The sequence below is a fragment of the Phaethon aethereus genome, assembly GCF_964289735.1.
Source record: "Phaethon aethereus genome assembly, chromosome: 6".
NCBI lineage: Eukaryota > Metazoa > Chordata > Aves > Phaethontiformes > Phaethontidae > Phaethon > Phaethon aethereus.
Genome location: NC_138580.1, coordinates 17,034,024 through 17,059,520, shown reverse-complemented (window position 1 = coordinate 17,059,520; position 25,497 = coordinate 17,034,024). Strand labels below are relative to the sequence as shown.

The window sequence follows — 25,497 nt, the reverse complement described above, 5'->3', positions numbered from 1 at the left end:
TTGAAAACCTAGTGCTCTGACCTGAAAAACAAAATTTGCTGGGTGTGAAATGAAATAGCACAACACCATGCACACTACTTAAATCTTGTAGTAAGTAAAATTAAGTAAGTAAAATAAGTAAGTAAAATGAAGAATTGGAAGTAAAACAGCCTGATATGCGTTTGTTTTCTAAGTGAGGAGTGGCTGTGCCAGTTATGCATCGATATACCCACAAAAGGGAGCGAGGCGGGCTGGCACTGAGGACAAGGGGAGCATAGCTAAGAAGAGTCAATAGGACAGAATTTCTTTAAGGACAGGAAGGCCTGGCAGCCACCATGCTGACCTCTTCAAATTTGTCAAGTAGGAACAGATGAATCCATTCTCCTGCAGCTCCTTAGTTCAAGTAGAGATGCTGTACATTATAAGCAATAAAAGTAACTTTTGTGATAGTAAATATATCCATGTGCTCTAAGAAACAGCATAGAAATTCAGTGCAGAATCTGACAAAACAGAGCCACCCTCCTGATGGGCCCCTAAAGGACTGCCATGAATAACACACATTTATAAAAGTTTTGAGTCTGGGCAAACAAATGTCTGACAAAACAGAAAGACACCTGCTTTGCGGTTCATTAGCAACTTACCTCCCCAGAGTGGAAAGGCTTCATCCAAGAAATAAAGTTAGAATTAATGTGTCTCTCCAGAAAATAGCCCTAGCCAGGAAAACACAGCTACTCACTTAGTTTGGGATAGTCCTTCAGCAGGAAATTCCACTTTCTTGTGTTCATATCTGCAATAGTTACAAACAACACTGTCTTAAGTCTCTTTTGTAAAGGACTGAATACTCTGTCCATAAGAACATGGCTATCCATCCATACCCTCTGCATTTCAGAACAGATTTAAAAGAATTCTTACCTTGTCCTGCAATCAATTCTCCTCTGTTTGCTTTCACATTAAGCAACAGCTTGAAGAAGATTTAAAAGTATAAGCATGCATCTAGAGTCGTGGTATCACCAGAGCAAGCCAAAGACAGCTCCCCTAATGAACCATTGTAATGAACCCACCTGCCCAAGGATTTTGGCAACTACTTTCTCTTCACTGCAAGAAGGTTCCTATTTGTTAACCAACAAATTCTGACTTCAGTCAGTAACACAATCACTTTCAATTGTACCTCTGTACCCTACAGACAATGTGCTCAGGATGGTACAGAGGAAATCCCCCAATTCATCAATACCCAAAATGTAACATGAATGCCAGACAAGTCTGGCAGGTTTATCCCTGGGTAGCACCTGCCTACAACTTCCAGGGAAGGTTAGAGTGAATACAGAGTTAGCTGAAGACAAAACGAGCCAGGTGGGGCCCTGCCCAAAGAACAAAAGCTCCAGGATTTGTTTCCCGTGCTGTCACTGATCTGCCGTGACACTGTGCAGGTCACCTCATCACTCTGTGCCTCATTCCTACACTACAGGTGGGAAAACTGGTATTTTTCCATTGAAATCTGAATGCCAACATAAAAAGTGCTCTACAGTTCCACTTGCCTCAAAATCGTCAGTAAAGCTGCTAGTAAACTTAATCTGCTCAGGCAGCTGCAGCCATTATACACCACAGTAAAGCAGGAGAAATATGAGAATGTCCAACTGCATTTTATAATAAAGACAAGAACTTATGCATGGCCTCTATACTGCTGGCAAATTATCAGCACATCCCATCTCAACAGTAAATGTAATCATGCCGAGTCCTGAAACATCACCTTGGCTTACAGGCCCAGAAGAGGACATGTTCTGGCATCGAGTAAAGTACAGGACACAGATACAGCACTATAACAGCACTACAGGAGCTCTCAAAATCTTCACCAAAGCACATGCTCTCATGCTGTTTCAGAGGGATGTATTCACACAACCTCTCTGCTCTGAAGCATTCACAGCACTCCAAGAGCAGTCCTAAAATCATCGTTAGAATAAAGCAGAAATAACCAGAGACTCACCGTAATTTCTGGAATCCATCTGTTTGAACACTCCAATCACTTCTGCAGAATACCCCACATCAACCTCAAATCGCGAGCGAGAGATCAGCACACACTTCCCTTTGACAAGGGCTGAGGGTTTCTTCCAGTTCTTACACATCTTCAAGAGGGATTTCAGATCAACCCTACTATCAGTGAAATGAGAGCCTGATGCCAAGCCAACTGCATTTTCCCCTTCCAGTGGTTCCAGAATTACTGATGAAAGTTGATTTGCTGCTTCCACTTAGGGAGAAAAAAGCATGACATACAGAGAGAAGAATTAATCAGAAAGAACACGGATAAACTAAAGATGCACAGGATGCTTTGGGACGAGAAGGGACAAGAGGATGACAAACAAGCCATGCACCTTCAAGTTTAAAAGGAATGATGATTCCCTGCTTTCACTCACAGGGACAAAGAATATAGAGAGTGATGGCCTGGAAGAGCAGGTTGGTGGGATTTTCCACAGAGAATACAGAACAGGCAGGGGGAACATGTGACCATGGGTGAACAAGGGCCTGTCCAGCACTGTCACTGCATTAGGCTCCCTCTCTATCAGCAACCCCAAAATGTGGCTCACTAGGCCAGGGCAGGCAATCTGCAGAACCACATTCAACAGTAAATTCCACACAGTCATACAGCATTTTCACTTACAAGTTGCAGGGACAGGGGCATGGTGATCAACAGTATGCACCTGAGAAAATGGTAAAGTACTTCTGCAAACAGCAAAGGAGAAAGATCTAAAAATATCTGCCTCCTGCCTCATGTCAATGTCTGATAAGCAATCTCATCTAGGAAGAATGCTGTATATTCACAATACTGTAGAAATGATTTCAGGAAGGAACCTAGTCCAAACCCCTAAATCTCCTTTGTTACAATTTAAGTCCATCATCCTTTATTCTACAGTGTCTTACAGTCAGACTTGTACTTCCCCTCAGCCATCTGCACTCCCATCTTCCTCATCATTAGCAACCACCTCTGTCATGATCCCAGGGCATAGGGAGAGAAGGGACACAGCATTCCACAGCTGTTAGCCTGAGACCACAGCTATCCACAGTAATAAACATTCCAGTTTTCCCTGCGTCTCTCTGCCAATCTATACCCATATGTCCTCTTTACTATTATAGCTGAACTGCGATGGTCAAAGAACAAGAACCATTTTTTATTGTACTTTTACAGCACCAAAATAATGAGTTTCATCCCCAGGACTCCAACTCATAGGTACTACAGCAACACACGGATTCACTAGCATCTCCAGAGTCCATTAGACTCAAGAGCAGGGGAACACTGAGCATATTCTGCCTCCATGTATTTGTAAAGAGAGGCAACCTCGCCAATCCAGTAGTTTTTTAGAGTAAGCACAGGTGAATCTAGTCCTTTGAGGGTTAGCTGCCCATCATGATCCATCCTGCTGCTTTTTAAATAGTCCAGCTTACTGATATGCAACAAAAACTTACAAATTTAAGTTCAGTGGCTAAGATTTGAAAACGGGGGGGGAAAAAAGGGAGAAAGAAACAAATTGAGACGCTTTCTTCCTAACCAGTTAGTAAGCCATTTGGACTTTTTCCAACTTTATTTCTAAAAAGTGACTTCCAGAATAAACTCAAGCATTTGAGATTTCTACTCCAAAGAAAAAGTTTAAAAGCAACAAGTGAAAGCTTTTTATTTTTTAATTTTTATTTTTTAAAATTTTTAAAGTAGAAGACTAGAAAACCACCAGTTTAGACTTTCTCCTCCCAGTGCACCAAGCAAAAGTGTTTAGATGATACTGTTTTAGCATCATATAGTTAGATCTCATCTCTACAACTAATACTGAAAGAAACTGGGAAAACAAAACACCAATTCATATTTTACTCTTATTTCAATATCTGTTTCAAAACATTCTGAAATGTTTAATTTACAGTAAAAGAAAGAAATGCAATACAGGACAACATTATTCAGAAGAACAAAACTAACACTGGGCAGTTTTAAAATAATTGTTTTTACTCTTACAAGACTTCAAACCAAGGCCCTTTTAAGTCAGTTCCTTTCCTCAGGGTATTTTTCCCCCGCTATCATTGTCCAGTGTTGATCACCTATTGTCTTCACGTGTCAAGAACTTTCCTGAGAGAACTCATATACTTGATAGCTTTAAGGAAAAAAGCCTAATTTCTAAAAACCACCCTCTTCATTTGCAAGCTCCTTGGTGCAGAAGACTCTGCTCTCATCTGTGCTTGATACACTTCAAGCAAACCAGCAGCATTTAAATTATAAATGTGTGGCAACCCACATGGGAAGCTAAAATACCAGCACTCAACTGTGGGTTTTTCAGTGCTCAACACAGGCCTAATTTTGTTCCCACTGAAATCAATAGTGATTTATCACTCGCTTCAATACAATGTGCTTTTGAAAAGCTTACCTGAAGTGTTTGCCTCTATCATCTTTCGATCTTTCCAGAACAAAATGACAGAAGAGAAAAAAAGATAAAACCATCCGTGTTATGCCAAAAAAGGCAAATCCATTCTCAGTCTCGCTCAAAGCCCTAGAGAATTGCCCTTTTTCCTTTTCCGGCACCCAAAATTAACAGGAAAAAAAGGTTAAAAAAAAAAAAAAGTTGTCAAAAAAAAAAAATACATGAATGGACCTAGAAATAAAGCATTAGCCAGTGGAACACACTCAGTTCTCAATATAGATTCATATGAAGTACCTCCACAGCAGACATTTTTGCTATGATAAGGCTTGTTGGTTACTGAAAATTTCAGCAGTGGCAGAAAAAGTTAAACCTGTGCATTTAGACTACCTGAAAAATCAAGTTATTTCTAATCAACTACAGTGTCAGAAAATTGTTATGAGCTAGATGCCTAAAAGATGGGCATTATGTTTGAGTAGCACTGCTTTTATTACTCCACACAATAACAAAGCTAAATAATAACTATGGAAGCCAGGAGAAGAGGGTCAAGATTTGGATTCTTTTTTATCATTCAACAACTCATTTACTTACTGAAACTGCTGTAATCTTCCAGGCTGAAATTCCATTTTTTCATAGCAGGATCTAAAATCAGGCAGAATATGAATAATTTGGGGTAGAAAAAAGTGGTGTTGTATAATGTTCATGGGAGGTAAGAAAGAATTCAATCTACTCATGCAAACCTTTTGACACACGTCTGAAAAACAGTATGTCCAAGTTTACAGGTACATGACACCAAAAAAGCCATAGGGCATATCAATACTAAGACAAGAAGAATGCAGCAGCAATTCACAAGGAGCAGCAACACATGGGAGGAAACAAAAGTAGAATAGAACAAAAAGTCAGGGAGAAAAGATGAGAAGCAAGCCAAAAGGTGGAGACTCCACTGCTCTCAGTAACCTAATTAACAGAATCAGCTCAACTCTGAACTACAGCTGAGGTGACCCATTTTCCCATACCAATTTATGAATAACTTCTCTTCCTTCAATCCCAAAAGACTCTGACCAGCTGCTGTCACTAAACTTCTTAGAGCACTGTTCATAAAGCATGGCTTCTGATTTCTTCACTAAATCCAAGCTCAAGCTATTTATGCCCAGAATTCTTTCCAATTTCAGCTGTCTTTACTTTTCCAATCCCCCATTAATACCACGTATTCTACCCCAGCAATAGCTGCACTGCTAAGAGCATATAGCAACTACAGTTCCAGCAGACACTGAAATTTCAATCCAACATAAAACAGAAATAACAGCAAACAATCAATTCTTACCATAGATTTTGCTTGGTATCTTCTTAAACACAGCAATGAGTTCAGCATTATACCCTATTTCGACCTGGAATCGGTCTTCCCCATATTTCACACATTTTCCTTTTGTAACACTATGTGCTTTCTTGCAAGAGGCAGCTTCAAAAGTAGAGCCTGCACCAGCAGAGCTGGTCAGCTTCTGCATCCTACCACTGGCCTGAGAGGCACTACCTCCCCCTTCTCTTTCTGTTGGTCTGCTTGTGTTTATCAGCATTTCTGAATCACTCAGAGTGGTGCTGCTTGGTGGTGAAACATATTTTATGGCAGATTTGTTCTGACTTCGTAAATCTTTACTACCGTCAGGCTGCCCGTTATCAATTAATCTAGGATGAGATGGTTCTGTAGGGTTTTCGAAAGCTGGGTAGCATTTGGGCTGCTGGAATGTACCAAGATTAATTAAAGCTTGTTGTCCGTGTTCCTGACCACCAGCATCTAGGTAATGTTTACGGGAATAACTCAGAGAATTTGGGATCATTGTAGGGAATTGCTTAACGACACCTGCTTGTTCCGAGTCCTCTGAACAATTCTTTTGTTGCTCTCCATGTGAACCAGCCATCTGTTGGTTTGTAGTGTAATGATTATAATCTTTCTGAAGATAGCTCTTCTGCTCCACAGGACTGTTTGGATTCTGTTCGTGCTGGCTAATGAACCTGACATGATTGTTTTCTTCCTTCAAGTTTCCCCAATTGCCTGGACTCTGTTCTTTCACCTGAGGTCCAGCAAACCCCACCTGCCCACTTCTCTGGGCTGCTAGCCTCTCTGCTCTCCTAGCCAAAGCCTTCTGGCGGTTCTCTTCAATTCTTCTCTTTTGTTCCTCTGTAAGGCCTGATGACATCTTCAACAATTCAAGCAACAAATCTGAATCAAAACTGCATCGGGAATTAATCACAGAGGCACCTGCTTCTTTACAGGAATGGTGGCCAGTCTACAAAAAAACAAAACAGCAAAAAGAGACAGGAAGTTTCAAGTCTGTTCCCCCCCAAAATGCTTACTGTATTGATAACTCAGTATTATTAGTGACTGAGTATTATTAACTGATCCTACACAAAAACCTAGTAGTACAGCAAAGCTATCAGCCCAATGCTGAGCCATTATCAGCAAACATATACTGGCAACCAGTGCTGGGGCTTTGCATGCCAGTCCGACATAGATAAAATATATGGGAAAAGGAGAAAGTCCCTATTCCACTACAGTTCTGAGCATCTCTCTCTTCAAATCCTAGCAGAACTGAAAATAGCCAAGCACAGGGACATCCTGCACTGCAGAGACAGCCCTGCAAACACAAGCAAAGCTACATCTCTACAGTCATGTATAGAAGTGTTTCATATTTCTGGTACCTAACAGCAAAGATGGGATAACACCCTATATTTCCTGATCACCTTCCAGTTCTTGGGCATCTCACAGCGTGTAGCAGATAGATACATACTAAACTGCAAAGGTCAGAGTCAGCTCCTGCCTTGAGAAAAGTCCACTTGCAGGTCAAGGACCTTCTGATAAAAGCGAGAACCTGGCTCACACCACATGTCCCAGGAACTGGCCTCACTCTGTCTGCTCCCAGCTTTATGCTCCGGGGCTGCCCACGTCCTCACTGGCGGGCACTCAAAAGACCAGCACTCAGAAACGTACTTTCCTCACCACCCTGTAAGAAGTAAGGCTCACTCCCTGCCCCACTCCTCTCCCAGGCACCACGTTCCCCTCTCCCAAACTCCACTGAGGTCCCGGCCTCCACCCGGCAGGCTGGGATCCCCGTCCGCCCTCAAGGACCACCCACCATCCCACAGGGGCCCTGCACTACCGCACCCCACCGGGGCCTAGGGGCCACGCCGCAGGCCACGGCCCCTCCCTGCCCCCCGGGGGCACCGCTGCAGCCCACCCTGGGCTCAGCCCCGGCCCAGCCACCCCGCCCTACCCACAGTCCCGCACACCCACCGGCTGGCAGAGGCCAGGTACGCCGCCAAAGAGCGCGCAAGCCGCGCAAACTACAACTCCCAGCAGACGCCGCTATACCGCCCGGCGGCACGAAGAGAACTTACAGCGCGCAGCATGCCGGGAACTAAAACTCGGTGCGCCGGGCGCTCGGCACGCTGGGAAATGTAGTCTTCACCTCACGGCGCCATCTTAGGCGTGCTGGGAACTGCGCGATTTTTTCTGTAGGAGTCGGGGGGCTAGAGGCCGCCTCTGCCACTCCCGCAGGGGTTTGACTGAGACCCACCTGCGGGGTGCGGACCCCTGCTGTTGGCCACGGGCTGAGGGCTTTGCCCCAGACAGCATCTAGTGCTGCATGGTTGGGGCGGGGCTCCCTCACCAGCTGCCTCTGGTGTGTGAGGCCTGGCCCGCCATGGCATGTGATGTTTAAATGGGTGACTATGAGTGGGGAATAAAAAATGGAGGTAATGCGTGGGAAAAGGTGAGAATACTGTTGTTTGCCCCAGGATGTTAAGAGCAGTGGCTGACATTGGTGCAAGGCCGCTGCCTGTAATTTTTGAAAAGTGGTGGAGGTGATGGGACGTCCCTTGCGACTGCAAGAAGGCAGATATCAGAGCTGCCTACAAGAAGGGCCCCAAAGAGGATCCAAGAAATTACAGGCCCACTAGTCTTACTCCAGTCCCTGGGAAAGTAATGGAGTGAGTCTGTCTAGAAACCATCACAAAGCAAATAAAGCAGGTGCTTGGCAAAAGCCAGCATGGTTTTACCAAAGGCAAATCATGACAGAGTAACCTGATCACCTTCGACAACAAAATAACACTTCCTGTCCATATGGAGAGAGCAGTCCATGTTGTTTACCTGGACTTCACCAAAACGTTTGGCCCTGTTTCCCACAGCCGCCTTCTGGCAAACTGGCCAAACAGACTGGAGGGGTGGCCTCTGAGGTGGGTAGGAAATTGGCTCACAGGCACTCACAGAAGGCAGTTATCAATGGATTTTACTCAGGCTGGCAGCCTGTTACAAGTGGGGTCCCTCAGGGGTGGATACTGGGCCTCATGCTGTTCAACAAGTTGTGCTGGAAGAGGTTTCATCTTGATATGTGAAAGAAACTTTTTACATTGAGATCGATCAACCTCCACAGGGAGGTGGTGCGGTGTGCATCACTGGAGGTTTTCAAGATGCGATTGGGCAGGATGCTAGATGATCTTACCTAGGCTTCCTTTCCCACAGAAAGTTGGACCAGATGATCTTTTGAGGTCCCTTCCAACCTGGGCTGTTCTTTGATTCCACGAACAACTTTGTAACAAAGAGATTACTCATAATTTGCATCAAAATTCTGAATAAAAGGATCTCCCAGGGTTTTATTTATATATGGGCCTTGATCAGACACATCAAGTTGCCCTTCCTGGACAGTCATGATCCCCATGTGTATGACCAGAGCAATACCTGGGGAGAAAGCAGAGAAAAGGCCCTGGGGAGAACCATAACCCCCTCCCATCTCTGACTTTCACTGCCCTGCCCAGTGGCGGGTCTGGAGCCACCATCCCTGTCCCCAGATGCCATTTTCTCCCACCTGACGGACCCTTTGGCTGGGGACACCGAAGCCAGCTGGCTGTTTCACAGTTTATTCATTCTTCTCTCTGCTGGTTAATTAGAAAAGGTTATCCTTAAATTGCTTCCTGATTAAGCAGCAGTGACTGCCATTAGTCAGGAGCTCATCAGCCCGACAAAAACAAGGCAGGCAGCAAGAACGAGGTGCGACTCGACACACAGCACAGCCCTGGGAGTGCCGTTACTCACCAGGGAATCGCACACACACAGACATGAGCATGCCACACGCACACAAACATGCCGCTTTTAAAGAAAACCACAGGGCTGCGGAGAGGTCCAGGTCCAGGGTTTTGTCCCAGCTTCTCTTAAGGAAAAGCATAAAAGTTGAACATTTTTCCAGCAGCCCCCACACTGCAGAGCTGGTTTGCTAGGAAAGAGTGCTTAGCCCTGTAGTCTTCACTCAGATCCTCTGTCTTCACTCAGATCCTCTGCTGTTGCCCCTTCTTCCCCTGCAAGCCAGCAGACTCCAGCTGGCTACACAGTGGAAAGAGAAAGGAATGGATGAGAGACCTTTTTTCTCCTTATTACACTTAATAACTGCCCAAAGCTAAACCGAATCCCAGCATCACATATGGGAGAGAGAGAGAGAACATGCACAGCATAACCCTGCAATTGTTTCCAGCCACCTTCTCCTCCGCCAGCAGGGGGGCAGAAGTTCTCAGGTGATATTCCAGGTCTCTGGTGAAGTTCCAGGTCTCTAGTGACGGCTCCCCATGCTTTGTGATATCGGGGGGGGGGGCAGAAACCTTGGGAAAAGTGGAGAAAAGCCCTTTTCAGGGACTGTCCCCAGCTCGTGAAAACGATAAGAGCAGAGTATTGTTTGCAGAGAGCTCTTGGGTTGCACGGTCAGGCAGACACACAGACAGACGTTGAAGCATTTGCTCCATATGGCACAACTTCAGCAAGGCACAAGGAATAGCCCAGCCATGCAGAGAACAGACCTACAAAATGAGAGGCCGTTTGTGAGCAGTTTGCTGGTAGCACTCCAGGTGTCCTTTCAGTCAGAACATGCTTCCAGCAGTGGCTTGGACTCGCTCTTCACATACTGGGTCAGGGAGCAGAGATGTAGCATGAAAATCCTGGGAGGGGTTAGCACACCCCAGCTCTGCTGGGGAGGAAACGGTGCACCCAGTTCCGAAGAAACTCTCCCATCGGTGAAAAAAAAGTAAGGAAATGGGGTTCTCAGTGCTGCTCGTACCAGGATCTTTCTGTCACTTGGATCGTGCTCTAAACATCTTCTCATGGGCTGCACTGGCTAGTCATGACCACTGGCTCCCAAACGAGGACACAACTGCCTGCATTGTACCTCTTGCATAAGCAGCAGCTAATATCCGAAATATAAGTGACCCAAGACCCCAGAACTATTCCAAAATCTCATGTATTATCTTCTAAGGGGTTTTGAGCTGCTCTTAGGAGGTCCTGCTGCGGTCATACTGAATGTATTTGCCGCACTCCACTGCCTTGCCAACATACCTTCATGGCTCTCCGCATGGACAGAGCCGTCTGCCTTCATTCTGGATGTGTGGCCAGCCTGCACTCTCTGCAGGGGCTGAAGTGCATGCAGAGCTGCTGTGTGCAGCAAGGCCATCCAGCAGACAACGGGAAATCAGCCCGGTCTAGTGGCCTTCAGATGTCCCAGCTTCTTGGAGGGTTTTGGTAGCCCACACTGAGCTCAGAGACATCATTACCATACTTTGACCAGCTGTAGAGAACCTGTAGCTTCTAAAATAAATTAATCCCTTGCTCATGAACCTTATCAGTTCCTTCCCAGCTAAAAACGTCAAATGGCTGGACTGAGGACATGCAGGTCAGCTCTTCAGAGAAAGTCTTGGGGCATAAGAGTGAGAGAAAGGCCCCTGGACTGGCAGAGCTTTTTCTGGTTGGAGAAACCCTTTTGCGTGGGCTGTTGGGATCTGACCTAAATACTTTTTACAGCACCTGTCCTTTGTAAGCTGCAGGGCTGTGCTTCCTCTGCTCTGCTTTGGGATCCTCAGCGGGGTCTAAGCTTCCTAATGGAGAACCAGAGCCCTGGGGTTGGAGAGCCAGGGGGTGCTTGGGTCTGGGGAGATGCTGACCCTGCACCCATACGAATTCTCCCTGGATTTCTTTTCTTAGCTTAGACCGTGGCCTGCTGTCCCATTTGACAGCCCAGCTGCTACTGCAAGTTGACTGTGAATCAGGCCCTTTCCCCAAGCATCTTTGTAGCACCAAAGACAAAATTTGGAGTTTGCTGAATCCAGCTGCCCTTGAAACTCTGATGAAAGACAACCTGCAGAGGCTTTTCTGTGAGCTTTTCTAGCATGAGATGGTTGCTCCCCTCCTCTGCCTGCCAGCTCAGTGAAGACAACTTCTTTTTCCCTGCTCTTTGGCCACCCAGTGCCGGGAAAATTAGTCACCCCTCCAGACTTTTGAAGAAGCCTCTTTTATCTACACAGCTTGTTCTTCCCTGGCACACTGAAGCCTTCCTGCTCTTGTTTATAGTACAACCCCTCCAACAGATTGCAGGGTCTCTTTTCTGCCTTCTGTCCTTCTTGGCTGGATTCCTCTCCACAGCTCCAGTCCAGAGCAATGGTCTGCACAGCACATGGCCTCCACTTCACTGCCAGGCCGCTGCCACGCTCACAGGGCTGCTGCAAGGATGAGCTGACTCTTGATCTTTTATGCGGTGCAGCCCAGGTGTGGGAGGCCGTTCACTGGCACCCAGAACAAAGATTCAAAAGACCAAAAAAACCCCACATCCTACATTGAGATGCAAACAGTGTTTCCAAAGCTTCTGTGTCACCAGCATTTAACACAGCATGAGCTGTGATCCAGCTGGGATGAGGACACTAACAATGTAGACTCTCCAATGTCTTACAATATGCTTGAGATTAGAGCAGAGTACATCTATCTGTGCTACACAACTGGGGTTTTTTTGTCCAGATGCTGAAAAGAACTTTATCTTGGCAAAACATGGTTGAAATGGCAGAAGGGTGCTAAGTTAGGAGGAAAGGCTTGTGTGCATACACAGAGAATTTAACTGCATAAGCTTTATTTCCTTAAGAAACTAGGCTAAACAAACAGAAGTTGCATTCCCAGTTCTGTTCTGGACCTTAAATTACTGGCCTGGTTTTCAAGCTCACAATAAGCAGCTAATCCTTTGGCCTTAGTATTGATGTGAAGCCAACTTTTGAGATCCTGTTTGTTAAAGCTAGCCACAGTTCTCTGCCCTTTCTCTTCCTGGTACATGAGAGACCTAGAGATATGGAGAAATCCTTTAAGCAGGGGCATCAGAGGTCACTGATGCTAAATAATTAACCACCAATGTAATAGTAATGGTCTTTTGCCATTGCACAGGAGCAGCATGTCTCCTTGGAGGATCTCAAAACACACTCCAGACCAAGAGGAGTTGGCGGAGCATCTCTGGACTTCTGTGGGATGCAAAGTCTGAGTAGCATAAGACCACTGCTTTAATTAGGAACGTGGACTCAGCACAGGGCTCTCTTCTGCCTCAGTCATCACTTATCTAATGATGGAGAAAGGTTGCTCTCATCTTAGAAACCTCCATGAATGCAGTGCGTGGAAAGTGAGCCAGAATCTGGCCTTGGCAAACAGCACACTTAAGCGCACACTTAAGCACACACTTAACTTGAAGTGTATGCTTAAGTTTGCTAAGCTTCCTTCTTCAAAAGAGATGATTTTCCTTTTTATATCTCATCTGCTACAGAAGGGGGAAGTCACAGAAGGTGATTTGTTTGTTATATTTTGTATAGCAGCCTAATCTAGAAAATACTTCTTGTCAGCTGCAGTATTTTGCTACCAGCTTGTCTCAGTGACTTCCACTGGGCTCCTTGGGATAACAATTACTCCACAACAGGGAGTGTTCTTGAAGTATGAGGGCAGCGTGCTCGCAAGGCGCTGCTGCAGTCCACCCAGTGGTGCTATGCATCTCTCATAAATAACAAGGGTCATAGGCAATGGGAATGCACGTGCCTTTATTTAAGAGGGAGTATTTCCCCATTTTGATCACAGTAAAAGACATGATAGCCAGATCCTGAGAAAGAGCTACAAAGGTTCTGTTTAAAAGAATGTGACTACAGAAAGCAGATGCTCATCAAGTTAAATAAGGAATTTAATTAGCCTGCATTTTATCTTGTTTTCAGCAATATGATGACAAATAGCATCTTAATAAAATAACATTAGGGAGCAGCACAGTTGCAGTGCTTTAGGAAGTGAGAAGCAGTATAAGTTACAGGTCTGTTCCCACCAAAGAAGTCATTCTCATTCAGAAATCTGACATGATGTTAAGATGGATAATGTTTTAGCAAAATGGTCCTCTGGCATTTAGAAAGATTTACAGGCACTTTCAGCTTTAAAAGGCTTAATATAAGGTGGCAGGAGAGAAGGAAGTGGCATGAATAGCTCAAGGGACTGGTAGTGCAATTAGTATTTTTTATTCCTATGGTGGCATGGGCATGTAGGGTTCTTTACAGGTGAATAAAAATGGTTGTCCTTTTCCCAATGGGGCTATAACTAAACATAGACATACATTGTACAACAAGCAGCAGTTCTAGTGTTTGTCATGCAGTCAAATGTGTCCAAATTTAATTACAAACTCACATTTGATCTAGAAAATCTGTTATGTGTAACATCATGAGCACAGGTCTTACCTCACCCTGAGAAAGGTTCATGAAAGATCCACAGAAAGTTCACTCATGTCATGCTTTGAGAGCTGCAAAGGTTTGTCTAAGCTTAGTTGTAACTTCTGGGACTCAAGAAACTAGCGTTGTTTAGAATATTTCTGTACAGTAAAAAGGATTACAAAACACAAGAGTTACAACAGTAAAAGGTTTTAAGATTTAGCTTCATTATACAAGAATAAAGGACTACTCATCCTCTTCAGCATAGTTGTCCACTGAATCCTTTCTTTTGTCTGTACCAGGGAGCAGATCCATCTTTTAGGTGATAGCTCATGGGTTTATCACACAAACTGTGCACTATAAAATGCCCAGTTTGATGCTGGGTGATATCTTGATGGCAATATATTTTACTGGATGATCATATGTTGTAACAATAGTTATTCCTGGTGGTCCATTTGACTTCTTCCATTGTTCATATTTAGTGGTTGTTCCATAGCTCTTGTATTAGGAAAGGAGAAAAGTGCAAGAGTTGCCTGACTAGATCTCTTGTCATGGAGGAGTGCACACATACACAACCAGCACACACCTTGAGTTTATATGTGAATACATATTTCTGCATATAGAAATATATATATTTGCTTGTAGAGTAATTTTGTGGATTCATGATTTCATGTATTAATCTGAGATTATGCTGCTATTGATGAAGACAGATTGTTTCAGAGGTTGTTGATGAATTGGGAGTCTTCTGCCAGTAACTTCTTGTCCTGTATTTAGTTTAGGTTAGTGAGGGCTGAAAGCTGTTGCTTTCTGACACCTGTTCACTGGTCTATGTGAAATGAGTTTATGGTTCTTGATAAAGGTCCTAGAAAACAGATGTCCATGCTACAAAACCCACCTTTCTATTTAGATCCTCACTAACACCATCTACGGAGATGGTGATGAAGCTCTGCTCATTGCTATAAGGCAGCCTTGAATCAAAGGGCAGTGCAGAAGTATGCATTGGAAGCGAGTCTCCTCTTTTAACAGGCAACAAATTCCTTTTAAAATTGTCTTGCAGGAGCTACATTTAAGATAGTCTGGAAAGGTGAGGTTTTTCCTTCTCTCTGTTAGTGGAAAAAATTTTGAAATGTATTGACCTGGAAAATCCAAACTCAAGAAGCAGCTGCTGGGTTTTCAGCAAGTCCCTTGTTTCTTTCCCTGTCGTCCATCTGGATTCACTGTAACACAGAGAAATCAGGCATTGCCTCTGAGGTCAAGTAAAGTTTGGAAATGGCCACCATTTCCATAGAATTTTGCCAGGATGGGTGGTGCTGCGCCATGCTCTGAGAATGCTGCTTGCTGGATGTGAAGGACTCAGGTCTGTAAGCAGTGGTGGGGATGACTTTTCTCATTTGCAGAACTCTTCACAGAATTGGACCCTAAGCCCTCCTGGAGCGAAATGTGAAGCAATGCACAAATCAGATCAAGATGCTGACTGTGACTGCATCATGGCACAATATCAGGCTAAAAGTAGTGACATTCATGTCTAGCAATGTCTAATACATCATATGGTTGTAAAATGGCAACTGAGTCCTGGAGGACAAAGGCTAACCCCCATATGCCCTGCAAATATTTTCCAGTCCACAGGCAAGTTAAAGATCAGGTCTTGAAAATCATTTGATGCAGCACCTGAACTTGATCTCTTAACAGCAGAACAGGTAGTTCCCTCTGAATTTGCACATGCTGTCAGGTTTTATTCATGGTCATGACACCATGCAGTATTAATGTTCCCTGGCGATGCAACCAACTTTTTTTATAGATTTTCCAGACTTTCATTAATTACTTAATTGGTGCACAGTAACATAAGAAATGAAGTGTATTCCTATAGGGCAGTCATCCTTCAGACAGGCACCAAGCTATCTGCAAGCAGAATTAAAAACAAACTGGAGAAACATTTTCACTTGTCCCTGCTTCATCCCTGATTTCAGCAACAAACCTGATATATTGCCAGGTACTGATCCCACTACCTGGGATTTGTCCAGGTTGAGAACTTATTACTGCTTATTTGAGGGAAGAGGGAGAGAGAGAGAACATAGCTTGTATAAATCAGATTAAAGTATTGACAGCTCCTAAGAAATGCTCATTCCAGGAACAAGCTTGCTATGTGATAACGCCACTGCTATAAAAGAAGTGTATTTTGAATGCATGCCACTTTGCAGATAACTGGTAGGTCATGAGTTCATGAGGTTTAGTTCCTAGAAGAGAAAACAGGACTGCTGTAAAAGTTAAATATTCCAGATGGAGATTATCTGAATGTTTTAATAGGTGAGAGACTTTCTGGACCAACCAACCAACCACTGGACGTCTAGTTAATGGTTCAGAACCATCTTGGGTCAGAGTAGAGTAGAATTTGTTACTGCTTATACAAACTAAGTGAAAAAATCAGGGTCTTGACCCAGGTCTAGTGAGCAAAGGACTCCAGTGTGTGCCGCAATTAGCCTTGGCTTGCATATTCAGTGGGAAGGGCATGGTTAAATGTGAGCCTAGAAGAACAAACTCCTGTCTCATCTCTTAGTGTGGTTGCCGGATGTCAGGACCATGAAATATTAATAGTCAGTGTGTGTTAAGAGTCCCCCTCTCTGCCCGATCCACAGGCAATGTGCATCTGTCTGCTTTCAGCCACAGAGCTCAGCTCAAGCTGCGGACACTGGTGCTTTTTGCTTGGGAGCCCTTGATGCACCCAGCAGCAGGGAAGCTTTGGTGTTGAGTCTGGGCTTAGCAGATGGCTCCAGCTTCCTGACTGCCACCGTGGCATCTTGCATCAGCACTGAAAACCCCTTCGCTATTTTTATTTGTTACATTATTCTCTTTTTTTGCCACAAAGCAGAACATGAGCATTGGAAAGGATTGGAAGCAATATGAGATGACCGGAGGAGGGATGGATAGCAGGGTGGTAGGAAGGAAAGGGGAGAGCTGCAGTTGCAAGCAGAGAGATCTTCAGTGGCTCTACCATCCCCATCTCCCATCCCCTTTCTTCATCCCTCTTGCAGACATACACACAGTTGAGCGGTGGCAGATGGGGAAAGAAAACAGATAAATAAGTGTCAGTAGGATGGATTGGTTTGCACTTGGTCTCCTCTCATCTCTCTGCATGTCTACTGGTGTGTAAAGATCACACAACCAAGGGACTTAGCACTGACCCAGAAAATTTATACCACTGAACGTAAAAATTAATCAAAAAGAAAAATGTAGGAAGGGGGTCGTCAGGGAAGAGAACAAAAGGAGATTAATTTTTTTTCCTGTGTACATCAGGATTTCATTGGGACAGCAATTTTGTGTGACCACGTATTGCCAATGCCACCGCAGGAGCAGCTCTGCCTCAGAGAAAAGAGTCTGGGTGGGCAGTTTTCTGTGCTGAGATACCTCATGTTTTTGATCCTTATGTGCCCAAATGAAGGCTCCCCAAGGGGCATCAGAGTTGGACAGGGGTGAACTCAGCAACAGAGTCCCAACACATGATGACTTCAGACAGAAGAGACACCATATCCCTCTGCAAGCTCTCCTGATGTCATGCACCCAAACCATATCAGGGAGGGCAGGAAGAAGATATATCTCAGGGTAGTCTGGGCCAGTTCTTCTGTGATTTTCCAATTTTCCAGCAAGCTGGTGTGCCCAGAGAAAGCTCTTCCCCTCTCTATAGTGCCAGCATGTAACTGAAAAAGCAGTGTCCCAAGGAAGAGGTCATCGGCCTGCCCTCTCTGCCCTTTGCCTGGATGACGAGGACTCCAGCCATGAGCTTCATTTAGCATATTCCAGCAGCAGCTCCTCATTACCATAATTTACATAAGCACAGTCATTCCTGCAGTCCTGCCAGCTTGTGACCTTTTTCCAGGTCTCATCAGACACAGGCCCATTCCCAGAGTTACCATGGGTCCTGCAACACCATGCCCTGCTGGTGGCAAAAGCTGGTCCTGCACTGGGCTAAGCTCTCCTTGCCCCATGCACCCGCCTGTGCAGGGAGCCTGGGCAGAGAGCCATGACATGACCACTGTGCCGGGGTAGGGTGATGGTTGGGAGCAGGGGAAACAACAGCCACCAACTCCTCTGGTGGGGCCATGGCAGGCTTGAGCACCCATGCCTGCTCCTCCAGGGGTGGATGGGGAGGAGACAGAGCACCATGCTGACTGCTCTTCTGGCCTCCATGCCTGGTATGGGAGCCTTGCCCCGGACTACAGTCAGGTTCAGGGTTAGGATGGGGTTCAAATTTGGCCTGTGCCTTCTGTGTGGAAACCATAGTTTTTAGAACATGCTGGAAACTTTTTTCCTGAGGCACTATCCTCCAGGGCATCCTTTCCTCCTTCTCATTGCTAGTTTCTACACAAATGCAGGTTCTTTGGTGCTTAGTCACTCTACCATTCCTGCTGTTTATTGCCTCCGACGGGCGTAATTCTCTGCTTGGGAGACCTTTGCGGGTTGCTGTGGAAGAGCTGTGGGCTGTTGTCATCCTGTTTCCAGGGGGCAATAAACAGCGGCAGTCAAAATTCCATGGAAAAAAGATTGTATGTTTATGCAGTTGTAAAGAGAGGGAAGAAAAAGAGATAGATATTGTGTGTTTGCTTATTTGCACATCACACAAGGATGTGCAAATTGCTCTCAGAAGAGGGTCTTTTTGTGAGGTAAAATAGGTCCCCACGTAGCGCTTTGCTGCTGACTCAAATGAGGGATTTTGCCTGCCTGTGCCTCAGTTTCCCTATGCAAATCAAAGAGCCTGTAGCTCTTCCTACCTAGCTTAACTGCTTTCAGAGCCAGGAGTTTATTCATGCCTTTACAGGGCAGGGCAGGAAGGCAGGGATATGAGTGGCACGGGGAGGGAAGTGTTTCCTGGGGTTAACGGCTTGTGTTTTCCCCCTCTTCTTGAATGACACCAAGTGTTTGTCTGGGAGGAAGATCCAGAGAAATCACATTAGTCTTAAGATGGAGTGGGCTGGTATTAGAGCCAGCCCCTCACCACAGGCACCTGCATCTGACGTCTGGCTCAGAAGCAAGTGCTTCTGAGGGTTTCCTTTTGGGAGTTGTGAGACTGAATACTTCAGTCTAGTGGGGTCAAGTCATTAAGAGCTGCATGACCCCAAGGATGAGAGGGGATTTCCTCCCTCATCAGCAGGAAGGGTTTAGCCCACTGGGAAAGCCAGGTGCTGAGCACCTTTGTGGAGGTGTTCAGCACCTGGCAGCATTCATCCCTAAAATGCTCCCCCCACCACAAAATGTAATTACAAAACCCTTTAACTACATAAACTTCTAAATCAATTAATTATCTCGGCAAGAAAATGTGTATGGTTTTGAAATCTCCCTTTAATTAACATAAAGTCTGCGAGGAAGCAGTAGGTCTAGGCCATCACTTGGGTGTAACAGTCTCTCACTTCGCGTGCTCCTGAGGCCCTGGGAGAGTGTGTCAGTGCAGTGCTCAAGCTACCTTTAAATGCTGTGTCTGGGTCACATGCAAGGCCAGAACTCCCCATTCTGGACAAGGTTTCCATACTGATATACTGTTGGGGGAACCTCCTTAGAAGTGCAAGGGTAAAAAATCAGGTCCTGGTTCCACTAGTGTAAATCCATTAACTTTCCCTACTCACTGCTCTTCCATTTCTCTCTGCTTTCATCACCAGCAGCACTCCATCTCTGACAGCCCTGCCTTTAAATCCACACTTATTCTCTTATCTCTGTCTTACCTCTTCCTGATGGAGCCCTCAGTTCTTTCATTGACAGACACTGCACTTGTCCTTTGTGCAAAGGTGTGGGGAGAAGTCACCATGGAGTCATACCTGCCAGTGAAATCCTCGCACATTTATTAGCAGGAGTTGGGAGCTTTCCTGTATTTCTGATGTGCATTGGAGCATACTCAGGGCAAGGAAGAGAGGCAACACAGTATCTTAACAGGCTGTGGGTTATCCCAGTGTTTTGTACCTGACGTTTCCAGGCAGTAGAAACCTACTGACTGCTCCTGCTGTGAAAATTATGTGGAGCTGGTGCATGTGGTGAGTGCTGCTTCAGCACAGGGAGAAGCTAGGATGTCATCCTACAGTGTTCTTCACTGTATGCCTTTCTCTGACCTCCAGTGTCCCTGCCCCTCTCAAGACCCACTATATGCAATGAGGGTCACTTAGGAGACACCTAAAATGGTCTTCTCCTCATGTCTGGACCTTGGCCTCTGCCAACATGGAAACTCATCTACTAGTGATGAAACTAAGAAGATTTTCTGGCTTGTAAGTGACTTCACTGCCTGCATTGTATTTATGCAGTATGTGTATATTTGCCTGCTGATCCAGAAACAAGCTGCTGTAGCTGAGGAAGTTATCTGGGCAGCCTAAGATGTTAAATCCTAAGATATGGATTTGTAAGAATTTGGGGAAACAGTCCCAAATGTTCAAGCTGTTGATTATACTGAAGCAGAGTTGTAGCTCAACAGGGATCTCAGATCAGCACAGGATTCACAGGATTCATCTCCCGGACATCCCAGCGCGGTGCCGCCACACGTGACCCCTTTGTGCCACAAATGGGTCCTCCTGAGGACAGACATTCAGTCTTCCCATGCAAAGTTGCTCCTGTTTTCTTAAGCTGAATATGGCAGTGTTGTGCCACAGTGTAATCATGATGGTCTTAAGAGGAATATCCTCAGTGTTGCTGTGTCTGATCATGAATCCTGGTGGCTAAGCAAATGCCTGATAACATGCTAGATCCTCTCAGTTCACCTTGATTTGGAGAGCACGGCATATCTCTCAGGATCAGCCCCTAACGGACTTGTTTAACAACATTGTTTTCTCTCTAAATCCCATGTCAGACAAGTGAGAGCTAGTTCTAGGACTGTTGCATGTCACTAAAATAACATACATCTGAGTATTCAATTAGAGACTTGAAATAAATTTGACTTGACTCAGGAGAGTAGTGAAAATATCCAAGGGACCTGAGATTATTTACTTTCTCTCTTTTTTTAAACATCTAAATTCCAGGTCTTTTTAGGTTTGGGATTTCATGACAATTACTGCGTTCCTGGAGAGTTAAAAGCACTCAGCATTTGGCTAAATGCCTTCTGAAGATACCCTGAAAAGCACCATCTCTTGCAGCTGCTCTATTCAAGTCACAGTTCTGACTAGTCACCCAAGGGGACAAGGAATTCCTTTAGTAGGAGTTAGTGTAGGACTTGTTACCAGGAAAGCTCTATGTTTGGGATTGTCTAGTCCCGAAGAGAAGTGCTGTGGCTTTGCAGGTTTGAATTTGAAATCCAAATCCTGAAGGAGGAAGGGTGGGGGCTGTCCTCATCAGCATTTGTATCGCCTTTCTCACATACTCCTGCACACTGGCTGGCCTCAAGATTGCTTGTAGAGAAAGCTCAATAAAACAAAGACCTGGATTTCTTCCTAAACCCAAGGAAAAAGATGTGCAGTTGTACTTCTTTGCTTGGGCTCCTGTTGTGGGACATGCCTGATTTTTCAATAAAGAACAATTCCTTCTCTTCCCTTAGCGGAGAGCAAACTGCCATGGAAGTAGAAAAATTTGCTGTGTATCAGCTCAGAGGCAGACCATGATCCTTGCAGGAGGAGAGCGAGTGGAAGTTCAGTCCCTGCTTGGGGAGAAAGCAATAGCACAGGGACTTCCTGTGTGCAGAGTACCATGCTTTTTGCCGCAGCCCAAGGCAGCAGAGATACCAAGGCACAGCACTCCAGAAGTTATTTCTGGTCTCCTTTGAGAAGATCGTTCCAATCAATACATGGATTATTTCTGGATGCTCAGAGGATGCATAACCTCCACCTGCTGAGCCCAGCTTCCCAGCAGCAGCATCTTCTGCATCAGCACATTTGCAACTGCCCAGAAAGAAAGAAAGACCAAAGAAAATCTGACAGAACACCCTCCATCCCCCGGCTGTGTCTGCCCACAAGCTTCATCAACTGAGTTATGGTAATTACATCACTTGAGATTTATTTAATATCTCCATCTGGGAAAAAGAACCAGGAAGTCTGGCTGTGACAAGCAATCAGAGGGTACTCAGCTGATGAGCAGCTCCCCATCGCTGAGAGAGCAGTAGGAACCTTTGACGGATTGGATTTAAGTAATGGTTTGCCAGAGGGATGGGGCCCGCACCACGGCAATCAAAGCTCCTCTGCACCATTAAGGAGCTGTAAGTGGAGCAGGAGGCGCAGTGCAGCTATTGACCGAGTAGGTGGGCATGAAAATGGATTTAGGTAACTGTTTACTTCCTGAGAGATGGAAAACACAAAAGGATGTTTCCCTGGCAGCTTTCTGGCTCTCTGATCCTGGCTGTCCACATCAGCATTTATATTGTCTGTCTCTCACATACTCGTGCACAATGACCGGTATGCTGTGCTCAAGCTGTTTGGCTGCAGTCCACGCAGAGTTCTCCTGCTTGCATTTGCCTTCTCACTGTCTCTGCCATTTTTACAATCTCTGACCTAACAACATTTAAAAAAAAAAAAACCACAACAGATTTCTGATATGATTTTATATCAGACCGCCACATAGACAGATCAAGTATTGCTGCAGCTCTAGCCACCCTCTTTCTTCCTTCCTCCACCCCCTCTGCACTGAGCGATGGCTTGTACAGAGAGGTGAAGAGAAGGCAATGCCTTTTTCTTCCTTGTTGAGCTGGTAGCTGAGGGCCAATGGGCCCACACTCTGCTCTAAAAGACCAGAGTTAGACTATCTGCCATGAGACCGACCTGCAGCCTGACGCCTGAGTCCATCCTGACACAAGATCTGTAACAAACAGGCATGCAGGTCTGCGGTGAGATGCCTGGGCATCTGCCCTTCTGATTTCCCAGTCAGATATAACCAGATGTAACCAGTCAAGAGGAACCAGTTCTCCACTCTCAGCTGATAGATCCATGGTTTTTTTCTTCCTCTTTCTGTACCTGAGGAGGGCAGGGGTAGTGTGTGCCAGAGGTGATGCCTTCCATATGTTTCCTCCCTATGTTAACCTCATGAGTATTAGTGGGCTCAAGAGACACAGCGTCAAAACTCCCAGAGACAGGCCCTTCTGCAAAAGAACATGGTGGGCAAAATGTTGCCCATCATTTGCCGCACGTTGCTTCCTGTGGAGCAAAGCTAGGACAGCTGCACTGGCCTCCTGACAGCCCCCTGCTCTCGCTGAGATCTCACCGAAGTGTCGTGGGCCAGCTCTTTCCAGTGTGAGCATTTTAAGCAAGGCACCTTGATCCATACCAAGGGACCTGAATGCAGCATCCAAGTGTGAAAACGTTGGCCGCTGTCCCATTTACCAAAGAGGAATAATAGTACCCACTCACCTCTGGGAAGCATATGGAGCACCTCCGATTTATTATTTGTTTTACTTATTTTGTCACATTTATCAGCCATTCAACTCTCTGGGCACACAGCCCATGCATTAAAACCCAGCGTATAATACAAAGATCTCTACCCTGAGCATATCCTTTCTGTAAAACCAGGCATGGGCAGGAGGGAAGCATGAAAGATGCTTTACACAAGCAAAGGATGACAACAATATATTTTTCTCCAATTCTTTTATTGATGGAACCATACTGAAAATGTTGGCGACATCAAGACAATGAGATGAAGGCAATAAAAAGCAGGCGGGGTGGAAAGCCATCCTGGAGGATGGGCACAGAGACTCAGCCTCTAGCCAGCCTGTCTCATGCTCAGGAAGTCCCTAAAATGATCTTTCCATTATTATTTCTCTAATGACCCCATTAGACACATGTGAAATTCTGAGAAGCCTTAAATATGTTGTAGAGAGCCACACTGGCAAATCTGCCCAGCTTTTCTGAGAAATGGCAGGCTGCAGTGATGAATGTTTTAGCTTTAGAGCATCCCAATGTGTAATTTATTTGCTGGAAATTAATTGCATGTGCTGGTTTCATTTTCCTGTAGCGAATAATCAGTTTTGCTCCCTTTTTAATTAGGTACCAACATAGATTCCTCTGCTGATCATGGCACAGTGGTTTATGCATGTCACGTCTTATTCTAAGGGAGACAATTTCAAATCGTTGTCTAGGGCCCAGCACAACTTTTGAGTGACATTAGATTGTCTGTCAGCTGTAACTCCTGGGTTATTGCCAATGAAGACCCTATGCACAGACCAGATAGAGAACATACCCTGGGCGTTGATGCATGCTATATCCTGTTGAAGCAGGAGTTTGAGGAAACCCTATGGAGAAACCAGATTAAGGAGCCTGACATTTCATCGACGTGATGCCGAACCCAGACTGAGCTCGGTGTCACCAAAAGGTGCGTCCCACCTGGTGGGTGTTCACTGGTCCCTGAGCTGAGACATTGCACTGTCATCAACAAGATTGCATAGACTAGAAGCCTTCAGACCATATGTATTATTAATACTTTTGGTCCACAAAACCCAGCACCTTTGTCGGTTGTTCCAGCTGGGATGGTGTGCTGGTTTTGGCTGGGATAGAGTTAATTTTCTTCACAGTAGCTGGTAAGGGGCTGTGTTTCAGATTTGTGTTGAAAACAGTGTTGATAACACGGGGGTGTTTTAGTTACTGCTGAGCAGGTCTTACACAGAGTCAAGGCCTTTTTTGCTTCTCACCCCACCCCACCAGCGAGGAGGCTGGGGGTGCAGAAGAAGTTGGGAGGGGACACAGCCGGGACAGCTGATTCCAACTGACCAAAGGGATGTTCCATACCATATGGTGTCATGATCAGCATATAAAGCTGGGGGAAGAAGGAGGAAGGGGGAGACATTCAGAGTGATGGCGTTCGTCTTCCTAAGTAACCATTATGCATGATGGAGCCCTGCTTTCCTGGAGATGGCTGAACACCTGCCTGCCCATGGGAAGTGGTGAATGAATTCCTTGTTTTGCTTTGTTTGCCTGCACAGCTTTTGCTTTACCTATTAAACTGTCTTTATCTCAGCTCATGAGTTTTCTCACTTTTACCGTTCTGATTCTCTTCCCCATCGTGCCTTGGGAGGAGTGAGGGAGCGACTGCATAGGGCTTAGTTGCCGGCTGGGGTTAAACCACGACAGATGGCAAAGACAAAGTCCTAGTGGAGACTTAATTTTCTACTTGTATGCAGAGGCTGGATGGAGCTACATGGGCGTGTGTGGAGATGAACATAGCAGGACAATGTGGAGAAAGCCACTTCTGCTGATGTTTGCAGAGAAAAGCTAATGGCCTCCAGCAGCTGCTACTTAAAATTTTCAAATAGGCTGAAGAGAGTAAAAACTATCAGCTTTGACTGCCATTGGTTACTTTCAGCAAATCTCTAATTAAGCAATCACATTAAGTCATATTTACCCTTCATTGGGCTACGAGAAACCCATATTTCTACTGAAATAATGCTACTGAAACAAAACAAATCTATCAGCGAGCAAACGCTGCTGGAGTGAAATGAAAAAGTATTGATTATCATAGCTATTAAACCATGAACTCCTCTGCAACTAATTAATCTGCTAGGGAAAAGTTTGTTAGTGGAATTTCGGCTTCCTGCTGGGAACCTGTAAAGCAGGCACCATTGCCCGAGAAACCACCAAACACTCGATCGCGCCACCTGCCCCGGAAAGTTTCCTTATTTCGTGGGTCCCCGCGGCGGCCGGCGGGAGGTGAAAACCAGCCTGCAAACGCGCCGGGG

The 25,497-nt window shown here is 45.4% G+C and overlaps 1 protein-coding gene across 1 annotated transcript in view; it reads right to left on the bottom strand.

The window, feature by feature from the left end:
- The window catches only part of SMARCAL1 (SNF2 related chromatin remodeling annealing helicase 1), a gene marked incomplete at its 3' end in the record, with an annotated part of 37,115 nt that extends 30,492 nt beyond the window's left edge, over nt 1–6,623 (bottom strand). The window contains exons 1-4 of the mRNA XM_082001342.1: nt 5,692–6,623; nt 4,959–5,009; nt 1,961–2,221; nt 716–766 (exon numbers count right to left, since the gene is read on the bottom strand). Of these exons, the coding sequence (XP_081857468.1) occupies nt 716–766; nt 1,961–2,221; nt 4,959–5,009; nt 5,692–6,562 (1,234 nt within the window). The 5' untranslated portion in view covers nt 6,563–6,623. The remainder of the gene's footprint in view (nt 1–715; nt 767–1,960; nt 2,222–4,958; nt 5,010–5,691) is intronic.
- Between the last annotated feature and the right edge of the window lie 18,874 nt (nt 6,624–25,497).